This window comes from Gracilinanus agilis, chromosome 4 (genome assembly GCF_016433145.1).
Source record: "Gracilinanus agilis isolate LMUSP501 chromosome 4, AgileGrace, whole genome shotgun sequence".
NCBI lineage: Eukaryota > Metazoa > Chordata > Mammalia > Didelphimorphia > Didelphidae > Gracilinanus > Gracilinanus agilis.
The window spans coordinates 188591521-188618283 of NC_058133.1; the positions used below are offsets into that span (position 1 = coordinate 188591521).

General features: G+C 42.1%; 2 protein-coding genes across 3 annotated transcripts in view; both read right to left on the reverse strand.

Moving 5' to 3' along the window:
• Positions 1–2979: 2979 nt before the first annotated feature.
• TMEM106A (transmembrane protein 106A) lies at positions 2980–12424 on the reverse strand. Of its 2 annotated transcripts, XM_044671943.1 has the most exons (7): positions 12226–12424; positions 8718–8781; positions 6597–6750; positions 6022–6162; positions 5878–5921; positions 5236–5289; positions 2980–4488 (listed from the first exon to the last, which is right to left on the reverse strand). In XM_044671943.1, the coding sequence occupies exons 1-7, from the start codon at positions 12422–12424 to the stop codon at positions 4383–4385; spliced, it is 762 nt and encodes a 253-aa protein (XP_044527878.1). In that variant the 3' UTR covers positions 2980–4382. The 2 variants fall into 2 exon arrangements, with proteins under 2 accessions (XP_044527878.1, XP_044527880.1); XM_044671945.1 differs by lacking the exon at positions 6022–6162.
• A 1496-nt stretch (positions 12425–13920) lies between these two features.
• Positions 13921–26763, reverse strand: part of NBR1 (NBR1 autophagy cargo receptor) — a 32138-nt gene continuing 19295 nt past the window's right edge. The window contains exons 13-21 of the mRNA XM_044671796.1: positions 23705–23850; positions 23172–23247; positions 22569–22679; positions 22178–22342; positions 20644–21052; positions 19651–19745; positions 19148–19205; positions 16466–16571; positions 13921–15803 (exon numbers count right to left, since the gene is read on the reverse strand). Of these exons, the coding sequence (XP_044527731.1) occupies positions 15630–15803; positions 16466–16571; positions 19148–19205; positions 19651–19745; positions 20644–21052; positions 22178–22342; positions 22569–22679; positions 23172–23247; positions 23705–23850 (1340 nt within the window). The 3' untranslated portion in view covers positions 13921–15629. The remainder of the gene's footprint in view (positions 15804–16465; positions 16572–19147; positions 19206–19650; positions 19746–20643; positions 21053–22177; positions 22343–22568; positions 22680–23171; positions 23248–23704; positions 23851–26763) is intronic.

Below are 26763 nucleotides of genomic sequence, written 5' to 3' on the forward strand. Positions count from 1 at the left end.
AGAGTTGATAATAAAAGTTCATTGATTGAAGAAGGGTCAAAGCAGTAACAAAACCAGGCATGGAATGAATTGAATCAGTTATAGTTTCCTGCCCCCGAGGCCTAGAGCAAGGAAGTAATTTGCCCAAAGCCACACTGATGGTAGATAGTGGAGCTGGATTCCATGGCATGTTCTAATTCTAACTACACCCACGTTTACCCTCTGGCACCTGAGCCAAGTTGGTGGGTTTAAACTTTGGAGTAGGTGGTGATTCATTGGCCATAGTGGAGGGAAATGGAAGAATTCAAGGACAGGGTTGCCAGGTTTTGAGGAGAGAATGATTAACTGCATTAAATATGGCCGATATTTTATGGGGGAAAATCCAATAAAATAAACTATTGGTTAATTTAATTTTTAAAAAGAAACAAAACCAAATTACCAAGTATCAAAAATGAAAAGGGTAATGATCCTTTTCAGTCTTTGGAATCTTTTCCAAAGCCATTTTGAAATATATTCAAGATCAGTCCATGGGTAGGTATAAAAAAATGTGTTTAAATGTGAAAAAGGTGAATTCACCACCACTGAAGAGGAAATTAAATATGGCAGAAAGAATAGGGTAGATAAGGCCTGAGGAAATGTCCCAGATATATAAAATGTGTAATTATTTATTATGACCAATGTTGGCCCTGAAGAAGAGATATAAAAATCCACCCTATCTAGAGTTATACTCAGCTGATATAATCATTAGTTTTATTGAATTGGCCTCCCCCACTTTTTTTTTCCTTAAACCCTTACCTTTTGTCTTAGAATTGGTTCCAAGGCAGAAGAGAGGGGCAACTAGAGTTGTGACTTGCCCAGGGTCACATAACTAAGGAAGAGTCTGAGGTTAGATTTGAACACAGGACTTTCTGTCTCTAGGCCTGGTACTTGGTCTACTTAGCCACCTAGCTGCTCCCATCCCCCCCCTTTTTTTTTTTTTTTAAACTATTATAGAGATGGCTTCTGGGAAGAGGGAGAGGGGAGGAGTGATATAAACACAAGATTTTTTTTTTTTTTATTGGTGCCTGATTGCAAGGCGTTTATATGAGTGGTGAAAAAAGGGAGGCGGTGAGTATAGACAACTTCCTCTCTTTCTTATACCACCAAATTCTAGAAAGGGGACAGTAGCTCCATTTAAGCGACAGCTGGGTAAATTTGTGGATGGGAGGAAAGAGAAACAAAGAGGAGTGGGATAAACTGAAGACCCGGGTGCAAAAGAATGGGATACCTGAGAATGAGAAAATGAGAATAAGAGGAACAGATGAAGGGATCAGTCTTTGAAAGGAAGGGCCCCTCTTTTTAGGAGACAGGAAGGAAAGAAAGGATGAGAGGAAACAGATTTTAAACTCTTTCAAGATACAGACTAGGTTGGTGCAATCTTCTTACATGCGTTCATCCGCTGGTGCCTAGCCCAGTGCTCGGAAAGGCCCTTTAAGGTTTGTAAAGCACTTATATCACCTCACTTGATGATAGTAATAATAGCTAGCATTTATTTAGCATGTATACATGTCTTACAATGATCTCATTTGAATTAATAGCACATGTATAGATTTTAGTTATCGCATTTGAATAATAGCATTTATATAGTTTAAGTTTATAATTATCTCACTTGAATAGCATTTATAGCATGCCTATGTTTTATAATATAGCATGTGTATGTTTTATTATGATCTCATTTGAATAACATGTATATAGTTTACAATTCTCATTTGAATAGCATTTATATAGTATATATAAGTATCTCATTTGAATAATAGCATATATATAGTATGCGTATATATGTACCGATATGTTTTATAATCCCCATCTGACTAATAGCATTTATATATGTGTATATCTTATACTTATCTCATTTAAGTAATAGCATTTATATGGCATCGGTGTATATGGTTTTTATAATGATCTCATTTGAATAATAGCATTTCTATAGTATGTGTATCTACGTGTATATGTACATATATGTTTTACAATGATCTCATTTGAATCTCCCTCCACAGAGGTAGGTGCAATTATTAGTCCCATTTTACAGATGAGCCAAACAGATTAACCCTGTGAGGTAGTTGTTATTAAATCCATTTTACAGATGAGGAAATTGAGGTAGACAAGTCGAGTAACTTGCTCAGGGTCATACAGCTATCGGTAGTGTGTCAGGCAGGAGTCATACTTGGGTCTTCTTGAGTCTTAAGCCATCAGGCTCCTAACCTGCGCTTGTCCTCTCCCTTGTCTCCTCTCTCAGGCGATGGAATATGTCCAGCAGTGGTAGTAGAAAGAATCCGACCAGCTTCACACTGTTGTTCATCAGGAGACAAGAACCAGCCATAACCAACGAACCTAGCACCTAAAACTTTCCCTTAACAAATCTTTTCCCCGACACTGAGGATAATGGCATGCAGCAATAAAACACAGAAGTTGTTCTTGGAATGACAAAGGAGACTCTTGCTGGATGTGCACGCGATAGAGGGGAGCACAACTGGACGGGATTCTTCTAGTCCAGCAAGCAGAACCAACCAAGATAACCAGGCCCCCAGGAGCCTCACGTGGCAGCCCTCCAACCCCCATCGGTGGTTATGGTCCTATCATAACTTAATCTCTTACATAGCCCTCAGCGTGTTTACCTAATTTTTTTCTTAACAAGAATCCTGGATAGGTTGTTGGATTGGGCCAGCAGATGCTTTGTTGGGTGTGTGGGAGGGAAAGGTCTCGTCCTGGCATCTTTTTTCTTTCCTTGTTAAAGGGTAGTAGGGGACGAAAAAACGAGGGCCAGAGTGTTTATGGACAGGAAAGCTCTTCTGCCTTGGATCAGCATTAGAGCTGGGCAGATGGATATATAAAATATGTCTACCTGCCCTGGAGGTGTGAGCCTAGGTAAGATATTCCCCCATCACCCAGCCTGAGGCCTATCTACAGCCTCTTCCCCACTGCCAAGAATCAACACAGAAACCACCTTGATGTACAGGCTTTGGGAGTTTATTTTAGGTTTAGTTCTGCCTTCACAACAGAAAGGAGAAAAGTCCATCCTCCCGTGCTCCCTTGGCCCCCCACTTTATGTCAAAAAGCCTCTGGAAAAGCTGATCCCAGAAGGGAGCCCCAAATAGGGAGGGCCTATCTTCAACAACTCCTTCAGGCCAGCCTCATGGTCTCCCACAAATCCATTTTGAAGTGCTAGGAAAAGAGGGATCCCTCATCCCCCCAGATCTCCTTTCTCTCTTTGGCAGGTGCAGCAGACAGACCAAGGCTAGTTAGTGCAAACTCCCACCTTCTCCCTCTGAGGTTAGGCCTCAAACAGAACAAAGGGAAAGCCACCAAGGAGCCCACGGACCTGCCTGCTTGCTTGTCCTCATTGAGGAGGCCTCCCTTTCATAATGGCTTTTGAAAGTGGCTTCAGCATTAGTTCCAGAGCTGTGAAGGCCGTGTCTTTCCTGTACTTTGGAGAGATCTGGGGAGGGGCTTCCTGACTGGCTTTTTTTTTATCACCTGCTTTCGAGGGAGTGAATGAGGCTAATTTTTCCAAAGCAGGGGAAAGGAGGGGTATCAGTTGAAGTAGATCCTGGGCAGCGAGGAGCAGGCTGGCCGTTTGGACTTCCATCTCTCCCCCTTTGATGGCAGAGTACAAAGTACTAGGAAGAGACAGGTCTTCGTGGCTGCGCCCTCTAATCCTCTCACATGATTCAGTGCTCAGGGGTTCAACCACAGGGACACAGGTTAACAGTAATTCTTGGGGTCTCCAACAAGGCAATCTAGCAGGCACAGGCCCAATGAAACTACAGATGCCCAACTAGATTTTCCCAAGAATCCATTACAAAGGATTTCTTAATAGGCACATGATTCCACCACAAACAAGAAGGGCTCCTTCATTCTGCGCGGTCTGAGGTACAGTGGACGCAAAGTCCTTCCTTCCACTCAGAAGGGAAGGAGCAAACTGAAAGTGCACATGCTTAAAAAAAAAAAATTGCATCAAACCACAGCCCTGTCTACATGTAGTTAAGGAGAAATCTAACCATTACTGTGTGATATCCTCTTAATGTAAGAATTTTGGTTTAAAGAAAAATGCAAGTGTGTGAAAGACAGAAAACCTCTTTTACTGTGGCTGGGTAGGATGAGGAGTTGCCACCAGGACAGGCCCCGATTTGGAGAGTCCCTGAGGCCAGCCTCTTCTAGGGACTCTTGTCTGGTGAAAGGTCCTTGAGATGGGTGAGAATCACAGTTAGCGGCTTCTGGCACCGCCTCCAGGGGCTAGGGAAGGAAGAACAAAGCTAGGTTCTTCATTTATGGGCAAAAAAAATAATAGAATCCAGTCCTTTGGCAGCGGAAGGCAATAACAGGAAGACAGGAGATCAGGGAGCTATGGCGGGCAGCGGGCAACATCACGGCGGGTGAGGGAATGACTTGTTTCCCCGACAATCAACGTAGTTGTAGCTTTGGAAGGCCAGCTGTTCTGTGTGGCTCAGGTAGGAGCAGGTCAGGGTGCCCCTGGAGAGGAAGAAGGCCATTATGTCACTGCAGGGGAACAGTCTCTGACCTCTGAGAGGAGCCTGGCCTTCTTGGCCTATAATTTTGGGCTTCTGAGGCAACTTCTCCCTAACTTGTGTTCTCACAGCCACATCGGAGACCCTACCAACCCACCCCAGGGCTCTCGGGAAAACCTGGGAGCTCCATCTCCCCCATTCTGGCTTCCAAAAAACGGCAGGCACCTAGGAAGACAATAGGTGCTCCTGATGGTTGCAAGTTGTATCCTAGCAAACTAAGGCTTGGAAAGGGAGTCTTCTAGGGTCTTCTAATTCAAAGGGCATGATGAAGTCACAACTGAGTCACCCCTCCCACTAGACCCCAAATCTTTCCCAGCCGGGAAGTTTTTTCCATGATAAAACAGGGCTAAGAAGAATGGGAAAGGCACAGTGTTCTAAGCTAGAAGGTAAGGTTTAAAAAAAAAAAAAAAAAGGGAGGGTGGCTCAGTGGATGGAGAGCCAGACCTAGAGACGGGAGGTCCTGGGTTCAAATCTGACCTCAGACACTTCCTAGCTGTGTGACCCTGGGCAAGTCACTTAACCCCCATTGCCTAGCCCCTACTGTTCTGCCTTGGAACCAATATAGAGTATTGATTCTAAGATGGAAGGTAAGAGTTAAAAAAAATAAATGAAATTTGAAAAAAAGGATGGAAAGAGAAAGTGGGGTAAAAAGGGAAGATGTAGCAAAATCTTTGCCCCAAAACATACTTACTGTATGTGCAGAAGTACATTATGGACTTTGATTTTCAACCAGCTACAGATGTTACTGAGAGAGATTGAGACACACAAATATACAGCCCCAGTTATTATTCACAATAGCAATGTGTGAGTAAAGGAAATGGGTACGTGCCTCACCTCTCAAGTCTTCAGACAGCTTCCCCTTTGTGCCATACACATATTAACCTATCATTGGTCAGAAGATACCCACAGGCCGAGGTGAGAGGGCTCTGGGGAGCAGGGGACACCCCTGTTTCCTCCCAAGTTCTAATAATGAAACTGATTTTGATTTTGTTAATACCAGCTTCCTCTTCCCCACCCAGGCCTTTCTCCCAGGCACCCCAAAACATTTGCACGACACCCTCTGGCCTACATCCGTCTTCCTGTCCTGTTCCTACAGGTCCCCAAGCTAGAAAAATCCAGATTGTTTTTTTTTAAACATTTATTAATATTCATTTTTAACCTGTTTACATGCTTCATACTCCTACTTTCCCCTTCACCCCCCCCTCCCTACTTCAGATTATGTTTTTAATACCACTAGAAGCCCAACTCCAACTAGAAACTGCCACTTTGAAAGCTAGCCACTGAGGAAGGGGGAAAAGTTTTGAGGCATTTTGGTTTTTTTGGCCATACTCACTATGTGTTTTCATCAGATATCTTGCTGGTTACTGCAAAGAACATCTGCCAATGAAACACGTTTCATCAGCCACAATGATCACATTTCACTGACCCCCACCACGGATAGCCACCTGGAAGAATGCTGGCAGGGGATGAGAGTTACCTGTTCACTGTCCAAAGGGCCAATGTGCAAAAGGTGGCTCACTTCAATCTGCCCCACAACGAGTGACAAGTGGAGGACCTCGATGTTGAGCTGGGTCACAGTGATAGGGTAGTAGTTGTTGTTGGTAATGTTGAGGACGTTCTAAAGAGGAAAAGTGAGAGTGTGAGGGGGTGAGATGCCTGAATGTCTGACATCCTCAGATGTCAATTCTCAAAGCTGCAGAAAAGTCCATAAAAAAAATCCCTTAAATCACTAAATGGTCCAAAAAGGCGCTTCCCCTAAGTAGCAAAACTGTTTCCCTTTCACTAGTTATGTTCTCTCTCCAGGCCTTTGGGATTCAAGATCCTCTTCCTTCCATGATTACAATGCAGGGCATGCTCTTTCTTCCGCTCTGATCCTCCTCTGAGCGTGGCCTTTTCACCAAGCTCTCAATCCTTCCCATAAAAGGCCTTTGCTGACCACAGAATGAGGGCCAATGACTCCACCAGCCCCAAGGTGGCCTGGAAAAATTAAATCCACCAAAGAAACGTGTGTCTATCCAAGCCTCAGCCAGAGGGGATGCAGGCGTCACCTACCGTCGTGTTGAGCAAGATGATGTCATCCACAAAGGCCACGACAGAAGAGTTGAGCCCAGCAGGCTGGACCAGGATGGAGCGAGGGAACAGAAAGAAGAAGATGAGGGCTGACGAGAACAGGCAGATCATCACAGCCAGGGAAACATAGAGCTTCCTGGGAGAAAGCAAGGACACAAGGTGGGGGGATGGAACAGAACGAGCCTGCGAGAAAGGGAGGCAGCCCAGTTTGGGGATCCTTGCTGAGGTCATTAAAATCATTAAAACTTAAATGTTTTACATGATTTATCACTTGTTTATATGGATAAAGGATATGGGGTTTGGGTTTTAAAAGATTCCTCTATTACAAAAATGAATAATATGAAAATGGGTTTTGAGTGATGTATAGTGCAGTGGAATTGCTCATCAGCTCCGGGAGGGAGTAGGGAAGAGTGGAGGAAGAGAAAATGAATCATGTAACCATGGAAAAATATTTTAAAATTTAAAATTTTTAAAAAGTTAAAATGTTTTCCCAGTCAAAAAAGAACATTAAATACCTCCCCTGGGCCAGGTGGTAGGCTTTGCATTCGGAATACAAATAGAAAAGAGAAAATTCTCTGATAAGACTAACTTATTCTGCTTCAATTTGAGAGCCTAGCAAAAGTGTAGCCCAAATATTAGGGACTGTCATTTTTTATCTTTATATCTTTTAAAAATTTGTTCCTCTACTTATCCAGCATTTGCCTCCTACCCCCTACCTAGCAAGGAGAAGAGGGGAAGGAGGAAGGAAAAGAATGAACCCTTATAACATAGAAACAGTCAAATAAAATTAATTCCCATGACATGTCCAAAAATGTCTCTCATTCTGCAAATTAGTTCATCATCTCTCTGTCACATGGAAATCTCTAGAATATTTTGATGAATGACTACTAGTCTAAGCAAGTATTCCAGACAGACGAGAGACCAGTTACAGATTTTTCATGTTTATATCAGGAGAAGCCTTTTATTTCTGTTCTTGGTGTGGGAAATATAAAATAATTCATTAAAAAAAATTATTGCCTCCCTGGCATGCTATAAAAAGGCTTGGTGTGCCCGAGCTGTGTGCTGCAGCCACGAAGGGCAGAAGGGGTCCCGTGGCTCTGGAGGGCAATGGGAGTGATTAGCAGCATCAGATGGCAAGGCTTAATGACCGGCTCCAGGATTCCAAAGGGCGGCCGTAGGAAGGAGCATCTGCTTCCCGACTCCGACAACAAGGCAATCAAGTTTCACTTAGGATAGAAAGGATGGTGATTAGAGGATGATCATTTCCTGAAAGGGATGGAAGTAGCTGGGCCATCTCCCTCCAGGGGAGTCTCCAAAAGGAAAGGATTCCATACCATCTCTTTGGCTGCTGTTGCCAGTCAGTCGTGTCTGACTTTTCACGAATCCATTTGGGAGTTTTTTTGGCAAAGACATTTTTTTCTTTTTCTTCTGCAGTTCATTTTATAGATGAGGAAACTGAGGCCAACAGGGTTAAGTAACTTGCCCAAGGTGACAAAGCTAGGATGTGTCTGAGGCTGGATTTGAACTTGGGTCTTCCTGACTCCAGGCCTAGTCAATGAATTACTTAGTTGTCTATACTATCTCTATTGAATTCCCTAATAATAGGGACAGGGTTAATTAAAAAAACATTTTTTTTAAGTTTCTAAAAATTAATTATTTTTAACCCTTATGTTCCATCTTAGAATCAATACTGTGTATTGGCTCCAAGGCAGAAGAGTGGTCAAGGCTAAGGCAATGGTGATTAAGTGACTTGCCCAGGGTCACACAGCTAGGAAGTATCTGAGGCCATATTTGAATCTTGGACTTCCCGCCTCTAGACCTGGCTCTCCATCCACTGAGCTACCCAGCTGAGGCCTCCTCACCACTCTTCTGCCTTGGAACCAATATATAATATTGATCCTAAGATGGAAGGCAAGGATTTATGGGAGGGAAAGAAAAAAAAAAGGACCTGGGTTCAAATTTGACTTCTTAGCTATATGGCTCTGGGCAAGTCACTTAACCCTGTTTGCCTAACCCTTGCCCTCCTGTCTTAGAATTATTATTAAGACAGAAAGTGATGATTTATTAAAAAAGGTTTTGGAATGAATAATAAGGGGCACTTACGTTCTCCTGGGTTTCAGCCTCTGGTCCCCGTAGGGAATGAGTGCCACCAGCTGCTTTTCCAACTCTGTAGAGACAGGAGAGGGTAGTAGGAAGGGGTCCCAGGAAGTGACTAATGCTGACACACTCACATCCTAGCTCACACCTCTACAACTTTACAAAGCAAAATTCCACTTTGGTCCCCAGGACAGTTTGGGCCTCAGGGCATCCCTGAAAATCAACAGCTAGGCATCCATCCTGACAAAATGAGATTTTTTTCCCAATGAGCTGTGAAAAGATACCTTTGGGGGCAGCTTGGTAGCTCAGTGGATTGAGAGCCAGGCCTAGAGATGGGAGGTCCTGGGTTCAAATGTAGCCTCAGACCCTTCCCAGCTGTGTGACACTGGGCAAGTCACTTGACCCCCATTGCCTAGCCCTTACCACTCTTCTGCCTTGGAACCAATACACAGTATTGACTCCAAGATGGAAGGTAAGGGTTTTATTTAAAAAAAAAAAAAGATCCCTTTAAACCACAGGATTATAGATATCCAGCAAGAAGAAACCTTAAGAGAGGGGGGTGAAAAAAAAAATCTATCAGTCACAGCCTGAGGAGTATTCTAAACCTCCATGTTCCTCAAACCTTAACTCCATCTCTCAACAGATGATTCTTCCTTCAAGTTTCCTGCAATACCAAAACCACTAATTCATGGGTTCTTATCCACAGCCGCCTTTGGTAATCTTTTTTTTTTTTTTTTAAACTCTTACCTTCTGTCTTAGAATCAATTCTATGCATTAGTTCCAAGGCAGAAGAGTAGTAAGGGCTAGACAATGGGGGTTAAGTGACTTGTCCAGGGTCACACAGCTAGGACATGTCTGAGGCCAGACTTGAACCTAAGACCTTTCGTCTCTAGATCTGGCTCTCCATCCACTGAGCCACCCAGATGCTCCTCCTTTGGTAATCTTGGTAAAGCTTACAGACCATTTCTTAGAATGTTTTTAAATGGATAAAATACATAGAACTAAAAGGAAATCAATGACATTGAAATATAGTTATTAAACAATTGGGGAAAAAAATTCATGGGTTTTCAAGTTAAGAACTCTGATTTATTATAAACTCCCTCAATTTCTCTTCATAATGTAAAAAAACTCTTGACTTAATTTTTAAGACTCTTTCCCTGCAGGCTCACATCCATAGCAAAACTAACCCCTCAACCTGTGCCCTGGATCCTATCCTCCCCCTGCTATTAGTCCCCTTGGAAGGTTATCTCCTTATTATCTTCAGACCTTCCCTCTCTATTACCCCATATTTCCCTTTCTCATGTGTGTACAAGCTGTATCTCTCCAGGAATGAAGCTCAATAAGGAATCATTTCATTTTTGTCTTTATACTCCACACCTCACACAGAGCCTGGAACATAGTTGCTGTATAATAAATGCTTCTAAAACTAAACTGAATTAAAAACAACCTTCCAGATCTTTGCAGGAGAGGAAGGAGACAAATTTTTTAAAAAGATCCTCTTACTCTAAAAACTGGTATCATTTCTTGAATAGATGAGGCTTCCTGGAAACACTTTAGGAGCTGAAGGATTCAACCAAGCTCCCTCTAAAGGCAGGTGGGGAATATCCTTTAGAGGATAAACCTCTGGACTCTCCCACTGTGGTGTAAGCAGCTGGCAGTCATGATATAACTCATTATGTTTGACCTCAAACCCATCCCTCTTCCAAACTTCGGTTTCTGTCATGGTTACCACCATCCTTGCAGTCACCCAGGTTTGCAATGGCAAGTCATCTTCCATTTTCCCCTCTCCTTCATCTCATACTTCCAATCAGTTGACAAGTCTTGTGGATTCTGTCTTCACATCTTGATTTCCGCCCCGTTTCTCTCTGCTCCTATGGTTATCATCATCATCCTTATTCAGGCCTCATCCCCTCTTGCCTGAACTACTACAATAATTAATAACTAACTGGCCTCCCCTCATTCTCCTCCACTCAGGTGCCTAAGTAATATTCCTAAAATACAGGTCTGACCATGTCACTCCCTTAAACCAATAATCAATAGAGGGGCAACTGGGTGGCTCAGTGGATTGAGAGCCAAATCTAGAGGTTCTGGGTTTAAATGTGGCTTCAGACACTTCCTAGCTGTATGACCCTGGGCAAATCACTTAACCCCCCCTTTGTCTAGCCCTTACCACTCTTCTGCCTTAGAACCAATACACAGGATTGATTCTCAGATGGAAGGTAAGGGTTAAAAAAAATCAATCAATAGTCAATAAACATTTATTGCCTACTATGTTCTAGGTATTCTGCTAAGCACTAAGATAATAAACTTTTCAGTAGCTCCCTCTTACTTCTAGGATCTAATACAAATTCCTGTTTGATCCTTTACAACCTGGCTCCAAACTACATTTTAAGTTATATATGTATGCATGCATCCATGCACACATGTGTATATACACACACATACACACATATGTATCTCCCCTCATACTGGCTTTTTTGTCATCCTTCATACAAAATTTAACCCCCTGCCTTTGCTTTACCCCAGGAGTGGAATTCACTCCCTCCTCATTTCTGTCTCTTAGAATGCAGTTTCTTTCCAAAGACAGCTCTTGCCATCACCCACTAGATGAGGCCTTTCCTGATAACTTTTCTGGCAGACATGAGCATTTTAAGGTAAGTTTATTTTCTAACTACTTTAACATGTATACATTTCCTAACTTTTCCTCCCTCCCACCTAAGTTCCTCGAGAGCAAGGAGTATTTAATTTTTACTTTTGTGGCTTAGCACAGTGCCTCATACAAACCAGCTGAAACCACTGACAATGAAATATATTTGATAATTTTTTCTTTCTCCTATCTGTGCAAATGTACCTTAAAGGCAAAGAATTACAAGTAGATATCATAATTTTACTTTGAAATATAAATTTTCAACCTACTATCAATTCATGCATTTTGATCTTTTGAATTATTCTTAAATTCTGGTCTTTTTTTTTTTTTTTAAATTTAAAAACCCTTACCTTCCATCTTAGAATCAATACTGTGTATTGGTTCTAAGGCAGAAGAGTAATAAGGGCTAGGCAATGGGGGTTAAGTGACTTGCCCAGGGTCACACAGCTAGGAAGTGGCTGAGGCTAGATTTAAACCCCAGGACCTGGCTCTCAATCCACTGAACCACCCAGCTGCCCCCTATTCTGGTCCTTCTAAGGTTTAAATGTAAATTGATTTACTCAAGGGCATTAAAATTTAGAAAGCAGTCCATGGTCTCAAAGTGTGCTTCTTCCTTGATTTCAGAGCAACAACCAAAATAACAGTCATCTCTTATGTCCCTCCTTTCACCCCCAGGCACAAAACCCCCTGGTTTTCTGCTTGGGCAGCCTTGTCAGAACCTACCAGGACCAAGAAGAAGGCATAGCCAAAAGTTAAGGGCAATTCACAAGCACAGGACACCAAAAGGGCCAGACTCAGGCCAGCTTGCTTTATGAAAACTTACTAGTTTACAGGTTATGTTCCAAGGACAAGAAAGGGAAGACTCACCGCTTGGGATCTCCCCTGTCCCCTGACAGGTGGGGCAAGTCACAAAGCCTGAGCCTGTACAAGGCACACAGGACAGTATAGGCTGGCTGCCATCGATGCTAGAATAGCTGGAGGCTTCACTCCGAACACTTGGGTCCTGGGACAGGATAGATTTGCTCTCACTGTCCAGGGAGCCAAACCTGGAAACTGTCTCACCCATCACGAAGGAGATTTTCACTTGTGGGAAAAGAACAATTTGTTTTATGATGAGTTTTTGATCTTGCAACTAAGTTGGAAAAATTGTAGGGGCTGTCAGGCTTTTTTTTTTTCCCCTAGAGGCTTCCTCCCTTCTCTAACCACATCCTAAAGAGGAAAATGCCACAAACTCCCTCAATCTCATTACTTCTCCAAACAGTTGAAACTTTAACTTTTATCCTCTTTAAAGTTTGTTGCTTTTGCAAAAGTAATTTCTGGATATATTTCACCCTTCCCAAATGAACCTTTCCTTGTAAAAAGAAAAATAGGCAAAATCAGCCAACAGTGGATGCACCATTCTGCACCTGGACTCCCCATCTTTTACTGGGAAAAGGAACTAACCTTTTTTTTTTCCTTCCTGCCCTGCAAGCTGGCAAATAAAAACAAATCACTTATATTGTTGTCTCTCTCTCCTATCAAGAACCTTCCATCGATCCAACTTCTTTCGTTTTCTGAAGATGGCAAAAGCAGAAGTTGTTTTCATTCGGAGAAACTTAAACACAGCAGCGACTTTCCCGACAGTTAATGAGCTAGGACACTTCCTGAAGGGAAAGGTAATGGGATGATATGCAGGGGGGCGGGGTGTCCTGGACAGCTCCTTTTGGATAAAGTTGGTAGTTGAACCCAGTGGGGGCTGCCGAAAGCAGATGACGCCCCGGGTCCAAAGCGGTCCTCTTCTCCACTAGACGAAGCTAAGTCACCAAACTGGAGAACTGGGAAAGGAGCTAAGCATGGGAAGCCAGGAGCGGTCCCGGCTCCCCCAGCCCCGCCCAGACCCCCTGGAGGGCTGCTAAGAGAGGGCCAGGGCCTCCCCCATAAGTCTCTGCTTCCCGGAAGGGGGCGGGGCACAGGTGATCGGCCGTCGGTATTCAGGACCCCTCCCCAAGTCTCTGCTTACCTAAGTGAGCTGGGAGGTAGAGGGAGGGAAGGAGAGACACCTGTGCGGGAATTCTGATGCAGGCCCAGCGCTTGTGGGCCGGGACGCCGCGGCTCAATGCTGCGCCAGTGCACCCAGGGGGAAGCGGGCTCATCTGGCGTGGGCCGGCCCCGCGTGCTGTCGGGCGGGGCCAGGGGAAGCTGGCACTGTTTGAGAAGGGGAGGGTGCATCTCCAGCCACGCCCCCATCGCCCTCCAGGTGACTTCTGGTCCCCACTGTCCACCTACCGGGGGAGGGTAGGAGTGGGCCCAGCGGCTCGAAAAAGACGGGAGTGGGCATATAGCTCTTGGAGGGACCCACGAGCTCCTTACCCAGTATTGGCAACCCAGAATACCCAGTTCTCGAGCCGGCGGACGTGGCCCGGGGAAAGGCGAGGACTCGGGGACAGGCCTCGACCTCCGGAACTACCCTGAACGTGGAAGGGACGAGCCGCTCTCTCCCGAGATCCTCCCCTTCACTGCTTCCCTTCCCCGACACCCTCCCCCGTTCCCCGCCCCGCCTTCCCGCGATCAACCAGCCCAGGCTAAGACTTTAAGCGACTTTTATTAGACTATTTCAACAACAGGTTGCGTTACAGTTGCAGAGGTGCGTAGCCCAAGCCCCGGTGTTCCACCCTCGATCCCCACGGAAAAGCCTGCGTGGAGCTAAGGATTTGCTCAAAGGGCCCCTTCTACAACCAGCAAGTCCCAGGTGCCCAGCTCATCACCCTCTGCCTAGGAGCCTCTATAAAAATACGTTTTAAATAAGAAAACAGGCTTCCTGGCCAGATAATTTGCATCCCACAGCTTTATTTAATAGCATTATGGGTTATACTGTAAATAATTTTTTCTTATTCATCGCTAATGATTGATTATAATCATCCTGTTAATTATAAATACCAACCAGGTAAATAACACTATTTAACACCAACCCCTCCCTCCTAGAATCAAATACCAAGGCCAGCCAGACTCTACCTTCCTCCTCCAGTGAGTGTTTCAGTAACTTTCTAAAAGGTTTCCCTTCTTCTCCCTTCTCAGACCACACCCAAGACTAGCTGGAGTCCAACCATTCTAACCTCTATCAAATCCAGATTAAAACCAAACCTCCTCACTAACTTCAACACCCTTATCAGCCTGCACAGCAGACCTGTCCTGGGGCACTCTGCAAAGTCTACTTGTACTCTGCTTTCTCCATATTTTATTGGCCCAGGTAGTGATAGAGGTTCCCGATGCTCCATCTGACTAGTGTCTGTTAAAAGCCAAGTACTCTTGTTCCACATACTCTGCCCACCCCAAACTCTACTGGAATTAATAATATAGGACCCTGCCTTCTCTCTTTTTAAAATATTCCTATTTTTCTTCTATTCTTCTGCAAAATAAGGGGATCTCTCTGGCATCATTACTTCGGGGGGGGGGGGGGGGGAAAGTATTCATTAAAATTAACCTTCCCACTATCCTCTAGTTATGTTAGCAAAATATTTTCTCCTACCTATTTTTCTTAAAAATTTTTCCTTAAAGCAAAAAGTATGTAAAATTACTACAATTGATGCTGCTCAGTAGGTGCTGGTGAGTTAACTCCTCCTACTTCTTATACCATTGAACTCCAGGAATGAAGAGGGTGGTTATTTTCTAAAATAAATCTTTGGAAAAAAACTTTCCAGTGACAGCTACTTGTGCAAGGAATTGACTTTTTTCTTCTTCTGCAAGTATACTTTATGTGGTAGTAGCAATATTAGACTTTGGTGTCATCTCAGCTCCCAGGAGGGAAGCTGCCCCTGCAAAAGTTAAAAGGAGTTATGCGACTAACTCGATAGCGGCCTTTCTTTCCAGGGGCTTTCATGTCAAACCACAACACGTCAAAACCAACCAGACAAAAATATCAAAAACAGACAAACATACTCAACTTCAATACAAGGAGAACATTTGTTCTGAATAAAGTTCAAACCATTGTCTTCAATGCTCTCTAAAGGGGAGAAATAGTGGGGAAAGAAAGAGTCATTAATCCAAATCAAATTTTAAATTGTCTTCCTACTCATCCAGTCTAAAGTAAAAATTTAAGTTCTGGTCTTTGATTGGATCCAAAGAATACTGTGATGCAGTTGATGAAGTTTCAACGATGAACTACTTATCAGACTCTTCAGGTTAAAAAAATAAGGAAGGTCCTTCTACCCCACACCCCAATAACAGAATAGTCATCTCTGAGCAGCAGGCTGAGTTATTTAATACAACAGTTCCCTCAGGGCAAAGGCAGCTCCTCAATAGCGGTGAGTGTACCAGTCGTTGTTGTTGATCTGTAGTAATTCTGTCACAACCTGCAGGATGTTAAGGTTGTGTTTCTTCAACAGCCTCAGGTTCAGCTGCCTATCGCAGAACCCCATTTCAAAGAGATGGGCCATCAGGGGTGCTGTCTGATCTTCCGAAACTATAGGCTGTGCACAGGCAACAACAAAATCATCCCTTTACAATTTATTTCAAGCATTTCCTTCGAACATTCTCTGCATATCTCTAGCACTTTCAAGATTTATTCAACACATCTTTTGAAAACACAATCTAAGCCCTATTTGAGTTTTATGTGTAGCAATGAAAATTGGGAGGGGGGGCCCACAGGGAAGGAATACAGTTCACCTAGTTCAGCCCCCTCATTTTACAGATGAAGAAGTGGTCCAGAGAGGTGACCTGCTCAGGTGACACAGGAAGTGGCAGACCCTGATAACTCAGGTCTTATTATCCCAAGTCCAGGATTCTTTTCATTAGAGTATATTGCCTCTCAATATTTTAAAAGAGGGGATAATTCAGAAAAGTTATTCTTTAAAGAGTCAGAGAGGAGGAGGGAAGAAAAGAAGGAGAAGGAGCGTTGGAGAGATTCTTTTAAAGTAATGATTATGGGGTAGAAAGGAAGAAAAAAATGAAACTGAGATGGAAATGTGGTGAAGGAAATTTGGTCAGCTATCCAAGGGAGATCTGGATAAAGAACTATTTCAGAACATCTCTTCTTGAAGCCTTTATAGCTTTTCACAATGGAATCAGGACAAATGTCATTACATCCACTGGTGACCTGTGCACAGTTGAAGAAAATAACATACACACTGACCTGAGCAGTGACTGGTGGCCCTGCAAATAGGGCCTTGTAGGCAGAGGCAGCAAAAGACATAGCACCCTTCACCAGCCCTCCAGTAATGCTACTCCCTTGGTAGTACCTGTGGAGGAAGGACCAAGTTATCTCCAACAGATAAAACAAAAAACACTCTCCTTAAGATAAGGTGGACACCAAGTCGATTCCTTCAAAGAAAATGGGATTTCTTCAAACAAAACAAAACATACACATGGAAATAAGCTTTAAAAAAGAAAATCTAATTAGATACTTTCATATTCAAAGTTCAAATTTTGGTTCAACTCTAAGGTTCAGTTCAATTTGATTATGTAGGTTACTAGCCCCACACCCATGACACCAATTGTATATAGTACTGGGAAGGAAAAGGGGAGGAGAGAAGGGTGGGCAAGTGGAAGTTATTCTGAGTTAATTCAAGAGAAGCATCTCTTAATCAGTACTCTACAAAGAGAAAACCAACTCTGATACTAAAGCAGTGGAAATGTAGATCAACAGAATAGACCAATAGCATTCAATTTAATAAATATTTATTAAGGATTTACTGCACAAAGAATATTGTGTTAGGGCTGTGAGAAAACACATTTTAATAATACTGGAGTTTATGGCCTAGTATGGAAGACAAAAATGAAAAGGCAGCATATTTCAGTTGATGTTAAAGGGCCAGTAAGAAATCAACAAGTTGGGAAAAGGAAAAGGAAAGGGCATTCAAAGTCTAGGGGAAAATATAAGGGCAGGGTAAGTTTAGGAGATGAAAAGCTATCTATTCTAGACTGAGGAAAGAGCTTTTAACTCTTGGAAGAGAATAGCTGGAGAGATAAAATGGCTCCAGGCTATAGAGGGCCTTGAAAAGGGAGTCACTGAAGAATTCTGAGTTATAAGTGTGAAAGATGGTCTTCAGGGCAAAGAGATTAGAGCCAGAGACAAACCATCAATAAAACTAGTGTTATAATCCAAGCAGCTGGGAATGAAGGCTAAACTAGAGTGGTAACAGGACAGTTCATGAGAGGATAAAGCTGAGAAAAATTTCAAAAACAGAATCAGCAAGATTTGGTAACTAATTGCATGTGAGAGAAGGAAGAGCCAAAAACAACATCAGTTTCAAAGGCATGTGAAGGTGTGTGTAGGTGAAAGTGACAGAAACATATTTTGTTGTGTGTTTTTTTTAAAACAGGTTTCTAAAGGAGAGATACACTTAACCTTGAAGATATTAAGCTCAAGGTGATGCCCTTTAGGCAGGGGAAAAATGTGGATGGGGAATTCAGCAAGGGGTCAGGCCTAGAGCCCTAAATTTCAGAGTCATTTCCATGACGTTCATAATTAAAGCTGTGCATGTGAAAAAGATACACATAAATATTCTTAGCTATATATATGTGTATACATGTTTATATGTATACACACACAGTGTAAAGGCTTGGGGACATAACCTTGTGGAATACAAGCCTTAAGGCATTATGAAAAGGTTGAGGAACCAGTGAAAAGCAAGTAAGGAGTAGGAGGAAACTTGGGGAAGTGTGCTACAATGGAAGCCAAGGGAAGAAACTGAAGAATGTAGTGCTCTACAGTACCAAAGGCTGAAGAGAGGTTCAGGAGGATAAAGACCCAAAAAGGATCACTAAATGTGAAATTATGTAACTGATGACCTTTGAAGAGAACAGTTTCGGTAGAATGGTAAAAGTGAAAGGCAGATTTTATGTGGAGTTACAAGAAATAGTGGGCAGTGAGGCAATGAAGACAATTTTCAAAAACTATAGCCATAAAGGGCAGGAGTGAACTTGAATAATCACTAAATTATGCCAAATGGAAGACTTTTTTTTAAAAGGATTGGGGAGATATGAATATGTTTATAGATAGAAAGGAACCAGACGGAAGGGAGAAACTGAAGACAGAGGAGAAAAAGGGAAGCTGGCTACTGGAATAGGGCCAAAAAGGGATGGGATCCAGTATATAGATGGGAGGAATGGCTTCAACAGGGGGTAAAGGAATATGTATTCTCTGAAATAGGAAGCCAGAGTAAAGAATGAATGATATTGAGAAATGTGGAAGAGGGGAGTTGAGAAAGTACTCCTCATCAGGTGGCCTCAAATCTTCTTTGTTTTAAGGATGCAAGGTGGGGACAGAAATAAAGTTAGGGGTTTAATAGGGAAAAAGGTTTGTTTCCCATATGCAGACTATGATTGATTTTCCTGTTTCAGGATCATAGATTGGGGTGGGGCTTCAGAGGTCATCTAGTCTAACCCTTCACTTTACAAATAAGAAGTTGAAACCCAAACAGGGCAAGTATTTATCAAAGGTCACACAGGTAAAACATTCTGTTCTGACTCCAAATTGACTGCTCTTGCCATTATATGAAGAGACCTTCTTGGTCCCAACCCTGCTCATAATGGCATAATTGTGTGTGCTGAGGATGGGTGAGGGGGCGGGGACACGGGACACAGGACACAAGGGGTGTTTCTGGTCTGGGAAGGTTAAAGGTCTTACACAGTAACTTTTTGTTTTATAAGTTCAATTTATTGCCCAACCATTTTAGGAGAAATGGAAATGCAAAAAGAACAATGGATTGCTTTCGCTGCTCTCTAGAGGCTGGCATAGGCACTCTTAAAATGGAAACTATACTAAGGGCTAGCCAACTGCTTCTGAAGAGGAGACTGTACAAGGTCCAGTTACCTTGAGTTTTCATAGCTCTTCTGTCTACTATTTACAAGTCCGGATGAAGCCCTGGGCTCTGAAAATAAAAGAGGTTTTGGTTAGACAGAAAAAATGAAATTTTCAACTTCTCTTAAAAGCTATTTTGAGGATCTGCATTTCTCCTCCCTCTAAAATAAGTATTTGGGGAAATTCTGTGATTTAAGACAAATGATAAAGAAAAAAAAATTCAGAATGCAAAGCAGAATGCAAAGCAGCTATTAATTGGGTCAGGTCCTCATTTTAAAAAACTCTCTCTGAACCAGCCACACAAATTAATGGACTAAAGTACTTTAGATCTGTAATATATTCTATAACCTCTTCAAATTTAATAAACTAAGTTTGGGAAGAACAGAAATGAAAGTACAAGGAACAAAAAAAAAGGTCAAATTCCTGGGACTCACACAGAGTAAGATAAAAATATTATTTAGCACTTCCTCCTATTGAAAATAGTATAGAGAGAAAAAATACAGGCTCATCGGTACCTCCTCTTACTTGATCAGGAACTGGAGAAAATTCTTGAATAGTAACTGGCAAGTCTGATTCTTCTGAACTGATGTTCTGAAGAGATGAAGGGCTGCTTCCAAAAATATAATATTGAAATAAAAGTGAGACACTCAAATGAAGATGAAATCAGCATAATGCAAATGCACAGGGAATGTCCTCTTTCAAATAACCCTCATCTTCTGTCTGCAATGGGAGTAAAGTGAATTGTGCAGAGTCACACATCTAGGGAGTCACAGGGAATGTTCTACCCTTGATTTGGGCTGCCTGACCCCAGGATGACCTAGAACTTGGATCTTACCACAGGGCTCAGAGTTACATTCTAATAGCACTGGCTTTCTTTATCAGACCCCTAGTGCTCACAATACCTTTACTTCCCAGTGTCTAGCACACAGTAAATAATAAATGAATGTTTATTGAATTAAATATCTATTAAATAATGACAAATTTAACTCCCACTTCAACTGTCAGTTGAAATGATTTTTAGTAAATTCTTGATTACTTCCCACACTAACTGATCAGTGAAGTAGATAATGTATAAATCATCTATATTTATTTCTGAAATGCACTGCTTTTTCTACAGCAGACTGAACTTTCTAATTATGTATTGTTTAGGCTAATCTGTTTTTCACTGCCTCCATCTGTGAACCAAATAACAAAGAGGAAACTCAACCCCATACCAGATACCAAGAGGAAAGATAGCTGGTAAAACCTTCTTACAGACAAAACTCCAAAGTAGATATCTAATTTGCCTTTAATTTAATACTGCCTAGAATATTTTTTAAAGTTAAAGGTTAAGTAGTACTGGAAGTATGGCATCTATATCCATACTGTGTCAAGCAAGAGAAAAAAAATCCCTTCCTGTAAGTGAAGAAACATTTCAAGACCTGGTTAACTTTTCTCCCAGCATACAGCATACAGTTGGGGGGGGGGGGGGAGAGGACGGGGGAAGGGAAATAATGTGCAAATGATACCTGGGCATCTGTTGTGGAGGTTCCAACACCTCTGGAGTCAGAAGCACTGCATCCAGCGTCTGTGATGTTGTCAGGATATCATTGATGAGGTGCTGGTTTTCCCCTCTAGCAAGCCTTTCATAAGCCTCAGCTGGCTCTTGCTCAGCCTTGACTACCTGCTCTAGCTCTGTGAGCCGCTCCAAACCTGGCTGTGAGAGAGCAGAACTATACATGGACTCCCCAAGAGGGCGGCTTGTATCAAAGCACTCCGGCAAGATGATAATGTAATCCTCAGAAGAAGCAGAAGAGCCTTGACTTCGGACTTCATCTTTAAGTTCCTCCTCTTCCTCCTCCTCCTCCTCCTCCACTACCTGGACAGTATCTCTTTTTTCATCATTCATCAGTCTCTCTTCAGGAAGAATGGAATTCACTAAGGGATGAAAAGCAACTGACTTTTAGCTGCTCTGGAAGCACATCACCTTGCTAGCCAGAGCATGAAGCCTAGGAGGAAAACAAGAGCAGGCTGCCTGCTGGCAGAATCAGGGGAGAGGACTAAAGAGAACATCACCACAGCTAAGGAAAACAAGACACACATACTTTCAAGAAACACAATGAAATAGAGGTTAAAATGATAGGGAAAAGCTACCCGCCAGGAGAAGGGCCAGCCCTATCACTCCTCTGAGATGAGAGTTCAAAACAAAAATCTGCCTGCTGGTTTATTGTAACTATTAAAAAGGTTGAATAAAATATTCTGGATGGTTAATCCTGGGTGATCCAGATAGGTTAAATTTCATCATAACAAATGCACACGTATCAAATTCTTTAACCAGAAGTTGGACATTTAGAGTACTATTGGAAATAGATCAGCTGCTGGCTTGGGCTCTGGCTTATAAAGTTTTAGTCATAATGGGATTTGACTTTTAGAAACTTAAGAAAATTCTACACTCTCACCCAAAAAATTCTCCTTGCCTGTGACTGTTGCCATAATTCCCTGTATTACTCTTTAGGGGATTCTCCAAACCCCAAGACCAACTCTGAAGAGACCCTTAGACTCACATGAGGTTTTCTCCTTGCTGAAGCCATCTAATTGGGCTGGCTGCCTCTCCTCAGTGAGCTGGGGCTGTGACTCTCCTTCTGGAGAAGGGGAGAACTGAGTTCTGAGAGTTTCTTCACTCCTGATACCATAATTGAAATTGTCAGGCAGCATATGCAGAGAGTCTAATGAATAAAACAGGAATCCAATCAGAATTAAACCCTTTACCTTCACTATCAACTATTTATTTTTTAGGACCCTTACCTTCCGTCTTGGAATCAATACTGTGTATTGGTTCCAAGGCAGAAGAGTGTTAAGGTTGGGCAATGGGGGTCAAGTGACTTGCCCAGGGTCACACAGCTGGGAAGTGTCTGAGGTCAGATTTGAACCTAGGACATTCCGTCTGTAGGCCTGGTTCTCAATACACTGAGTTACCCAGCTGCCCCTGCTAGCAACTCTTTAAACATTACACTGTCAGTGGAACACTAGGCAGAGGTGAGCAGAAGCTGCTGACATACTCACTCTGCAGGGACTTGGGTCTTCGAGGTGGATTATGGTCAGGAGCAGCATCCAAGGTAAGGGATCGGATTACAGTTTCACAGACAAACTGGGTCCCACTCAAGTCTTCTTCCCCTTCTTCTGCAGAAACAGTGTTTTCAGCTTTATTCTTTGATGCCACTGTGGAATCTGAAAAAGAACAAATTCTTGTCAGTGCTTTGTACTTAAACCATCCAGGAGTCTTGGTCCAAGTTAGACTCATTACTTGTGATACTAGGCCAAACAACAAACAGTAGCTGTCAGCATCATCAGAAGGTGAAAAGACTTCATGTGATACAGAAAAACCATCCAAGGACTGAGACAAGTTTAATAGGGTAGCAGAAGATAAAATATATATAATTAAAAATTCTCTTACCAGGAAGCACTTTAAATCCTGTCCCTTCACTTTCCTCTTGTATCTGCCCCAAACCTGGCTTCTCTATCAAAGGACTGTCATGTGGTAGAGGAGACATGCAGGGGGTCATATCTGGTAACAGAGACAGGAAAATAATCAACCAAGAAAAAGGAATCGCCTTGCAAACACAGTCGTTATTAAGTGCAAGGAGCCCAGGACACCAGTTTCACAAGCCCCTGTGATAGACCCTCTGGTAGGAAATACTAGCAGCAGACAAGCACCTAATCAGATGTCAATGCCAAAGGTGTCCAACTATAAATCCTAATGTAAAGGAAGAAGCAGATATAAGCTTCAGCTTATATAAAGAACCAGAAAGTAGATTTCCATTCAATGCAGGGAAGGCTCCTAGATGTAGAAAACATCCTCTGATAGATAAGGAATGAAATGGAGTCCTATCTCTCAGAACCATACATCTGGGACATGAGGCTGAATTCTAAAAAAGGAAGCATTCTCCAACATGAAACTCCTAGTAAAATGCCAAGTTTCTTAAAACCTCTGCAGCAATACCTGTACCTGGCAGCTGCTTATGAAAAAAGAAAAAGCTGAATTTAGTGGCATTCTTACCTACAGGGGTGTTATGGGGAACTCGCTCGAGCTCTTGAACAATGTTTATGTCTAATAACTCGAATGACAGCAGATCCTGGAAAAAAAATGGGCAATATTAGTGGGGGGCTATCATATCATGCTGGTGCCAAGTCTTCCCTCTGCTTAATAAAACCCACATAGAACCCTGACATCATAACACCCAATATTCTTTTCCCCTCTACCTCATGGCCCTCCATCCTCCAGCTGAAGGAGACAGGCTGAATTGAAATTGAGCTCTTAACTGTTCTAAAAGGAAGAAGAAGGAAATGCAATGGCAGGGAAAGAGGGTTGGCAATGTGACAAGAACTGCAACTAAAGGTTATATATAGAGAGAGTAGGGGAAAACTGTCCCAAATTTAAGAGAAACTGGTTCATTTTGTCACATTTTCACAAGGGGAAGGTATCGGCTATAGGTTATATAGAGATCCTCAAAAGAGCCTATTTTCTATGGGTGATCCTTTCTTTCAATAGGACTCCCTGACCCCTGACCCTCAAAGGGCTAACTCTTCTACCTGTGCAGTGAGGAGGTCCACAGATGGGATGTAGAGCTCCCTCTCACTAGGAACACTTTTGATCTTCAGAGGGATGCAAGGTTCTGCTCCCTCCGTAGACTCAGTCACTTCATCAATCTGAATTTTCTCTTTAGCAAGCGAGAAAGCTTCCTATGGAGCCAAACAGGATAAAACTCAGATCCTCACTAGAAATTTATAAACAGGCTGAAAATGCTTGCCATCATACTCCCCCAAATTCAGAAAACAAAAATGAAAGTCATTAAAGTAGAGTAATTGCCTGATAAGAATTCCTTCACCAGAAATGTAAATGACAAATTAGTGGAAGCCAACCAAAAGCAATGTTCTCAGAGCTACATAAATCCACAGGTCAGTACAGGCTGGGTTCCTCTCAATGTTTCAGAATTAAAGTATTTTCAGTAATGGTTCTAACTAGACAGAGATGCAAAGAAATTTGATGGCCACTCAAACTAAGGCCAATGGGAACCAAGCCAGCTGGAAACATGTGACTGTCCATGATGTGTGGAAGTTGGTTCTTCATGTCTAGGAAAACGCATTTATATAGTCACTTAGGAGGTTTCTAAGTCACCTTACAATAATTCCTTTATTCTGAGTAACTCAATGGGGTTCAACAAATATTTGCCAAGTATTTATCATATATATGTTATATATATGAAATACTGTACTAGGTAGGCACTGGGGGAGATATGAAGCTTAGATAAAACATGATGCCCAAATATATTAAATTTGTTGCCTAGAAAGGGGATAAAACAAATCACACAACTAAAATACTCAGTATCACATGAGAAGTACATTAGAAAGTAGTAAAACTTCCAGAATCTTCATGAGTTCTCATGGTATAATAGTGACTGTCACTTCTGGGCTGGGAATGCCCTGACAGAGGACTGTATCTTAGAGGGGATTCTGAAAAAGCATCTGTCTGCCTATCTCCAGGCAGAAAAGTTGGGGCTGCCCTCAACTGGTCACACACAGTAATTTCATAAAGTTAAATGCACCTCATTTCACAGTTATGCAGAATCCAAGATTAGGACAGGTTTGGGGGGGCAAGTCATGAAATGAAACTGCCTCTTAAGGATGAGAATGGCCTGAGTCTGCCTCCTTTTTAATTAAAAACAAACAGACAGACAGACAAAACTGACAGTGTGTCTCCATGGTTGTTTGTCGCAAAATTTATATGATGTGATTTCAGATTCAGCTTTAAAAATTATCTTATTGTATTTTCTCACAATATGAAAATCTGTTTTGCATAATCATACATGTATAACCTAGATCAAATTGCTTGCCTGCCAGGAGGGAAAGACAATTTGGATCTCATTGTTTTGGAAAGTGTATGTTAAAAACTGTTATTACATGTGATTGGGAAAAAATATTATTTTTTAAAAACTAACTACAAGTTAGTATTTCTGCTTTGAATCCATGATATTGTAATGAAATTTTTACTTTATAAAATGTATTTGAGATAGTTATTGTGTACAATTTAAACTCTGGCTTTCCCCCTTTTATCTGGCAATTCTTTTCCTTTCTTTTAAAACCCCTTCCCTTCTGTCTTCTGTCTGAATACTAAGTAATAATTCCAAGGCAGAAAAGAGGTAAGGGCTAAGCAACTGGAATTAAGTGACTTGCCCAGGATTACACAACTGGAATGCTCTTCCTTTTACTCCAGCTACTTCCTAGCTCCAGCAACAGCTAGTTTCTGAGAATTACTGATCTATGTTTGTATTGCTGATGTCCTTAGGAGATATGTAAAATAATTATTTTAACAAAATAAATACAGATATTTTCAAATGTAATAATATATTTGGTCCACTGTATAAAACAATTAATCTTTGGATTCAGTGTTTTTTCTTTGGTTTTACAAAATAGATAGTGTTTTCAATATAAAATGGCAAATGTAGAGCAATTACAATGGATCAGTCAGATGAGTTAATTTTCTGAAAAGGGAAAAAAAGAAAGTAGTAAAACAAAGTGCTACAAGGGTAAGGGGTTCATTATCAATGGAGGAATAGAAAGTATATCAGGGAAGGCTACTTGGAAGAGGTGGTGTTTGAGATAGGCTTAAGAATGGATAGGAATTCAGTATGTAAAAGGAAGTGAAAGGGCATTTCAGAAATAAAGAACAATGTGAACAATAGTATAGGGTCTGGAAAGTTCAGGGAATGTTTGGGGATAGTTTATCTAGAGATAGTATTTGTCTGAGCAAACTCACAATTTGGCTCCAGACTGCTTTTTCAGACTCCTTCCAAGTTACTCCTCTTGCCAAATGACACTCCATGTCCTGTGCCTCAGTGCCACAGCAAAAGCTACCTAGCCCCCACACCTGAATAGGCTCCTTTCCAAACTTCTGTTTCTAAGAATCCCCAGGTTCTTACATAGCTCAGCTCAAGCTGCACTTCTAAAGTATGGCTGTATCGGATTCCCCAAGCTACTAACCCCATCCTCTCCCCACCCCAAACTAATTTACATGTAGCTAGGTAGCCCAATGGATAGTGCAGTCTGGAGTCAGGATGTTTGACTTTTCTTGAGTCAAATCAGGCCTCAAGCACTTCTGAGCAGTGTGACTCTGGGCAATTTCCTCATCTGTAAAACCCAGCTAGAGAAGGAAATGGCAAATCATACCAGTATCTCTGTGATATCTTTGTGACCCCAACACTAAGAACCGGACTGGCACATAGGAAGTAGGGACTTAATGGTTGTTTTTAGGTAATTGATCAGATCTATGCATTAGGAAAATTATTCAGGAACTTTAATGAAGGATAAGGAAAGAGTGAACTCAGAAAGACCTATAATTAGCAATTCAGGTAGCTAGGTAGTAAGGAAGACTTTTACACCACGTGGGTGGCAGTGGGAAGAAAGGAAGTGAAAAATGCTAGAAAGGGTATGAGAGAAAAGATAAGATAAGACATGATAACCCGTGAGTTGTAGAAGAGTGATGAGAAAAGGGGCAAGGGAACAGAAAAGTTTCTAACAGGGAACCTTGGGTGAGTGGTAGTACCATGGACATAAACAGGAAGACAAAAGGAAGAGCAGTTTCAGAAAGATTA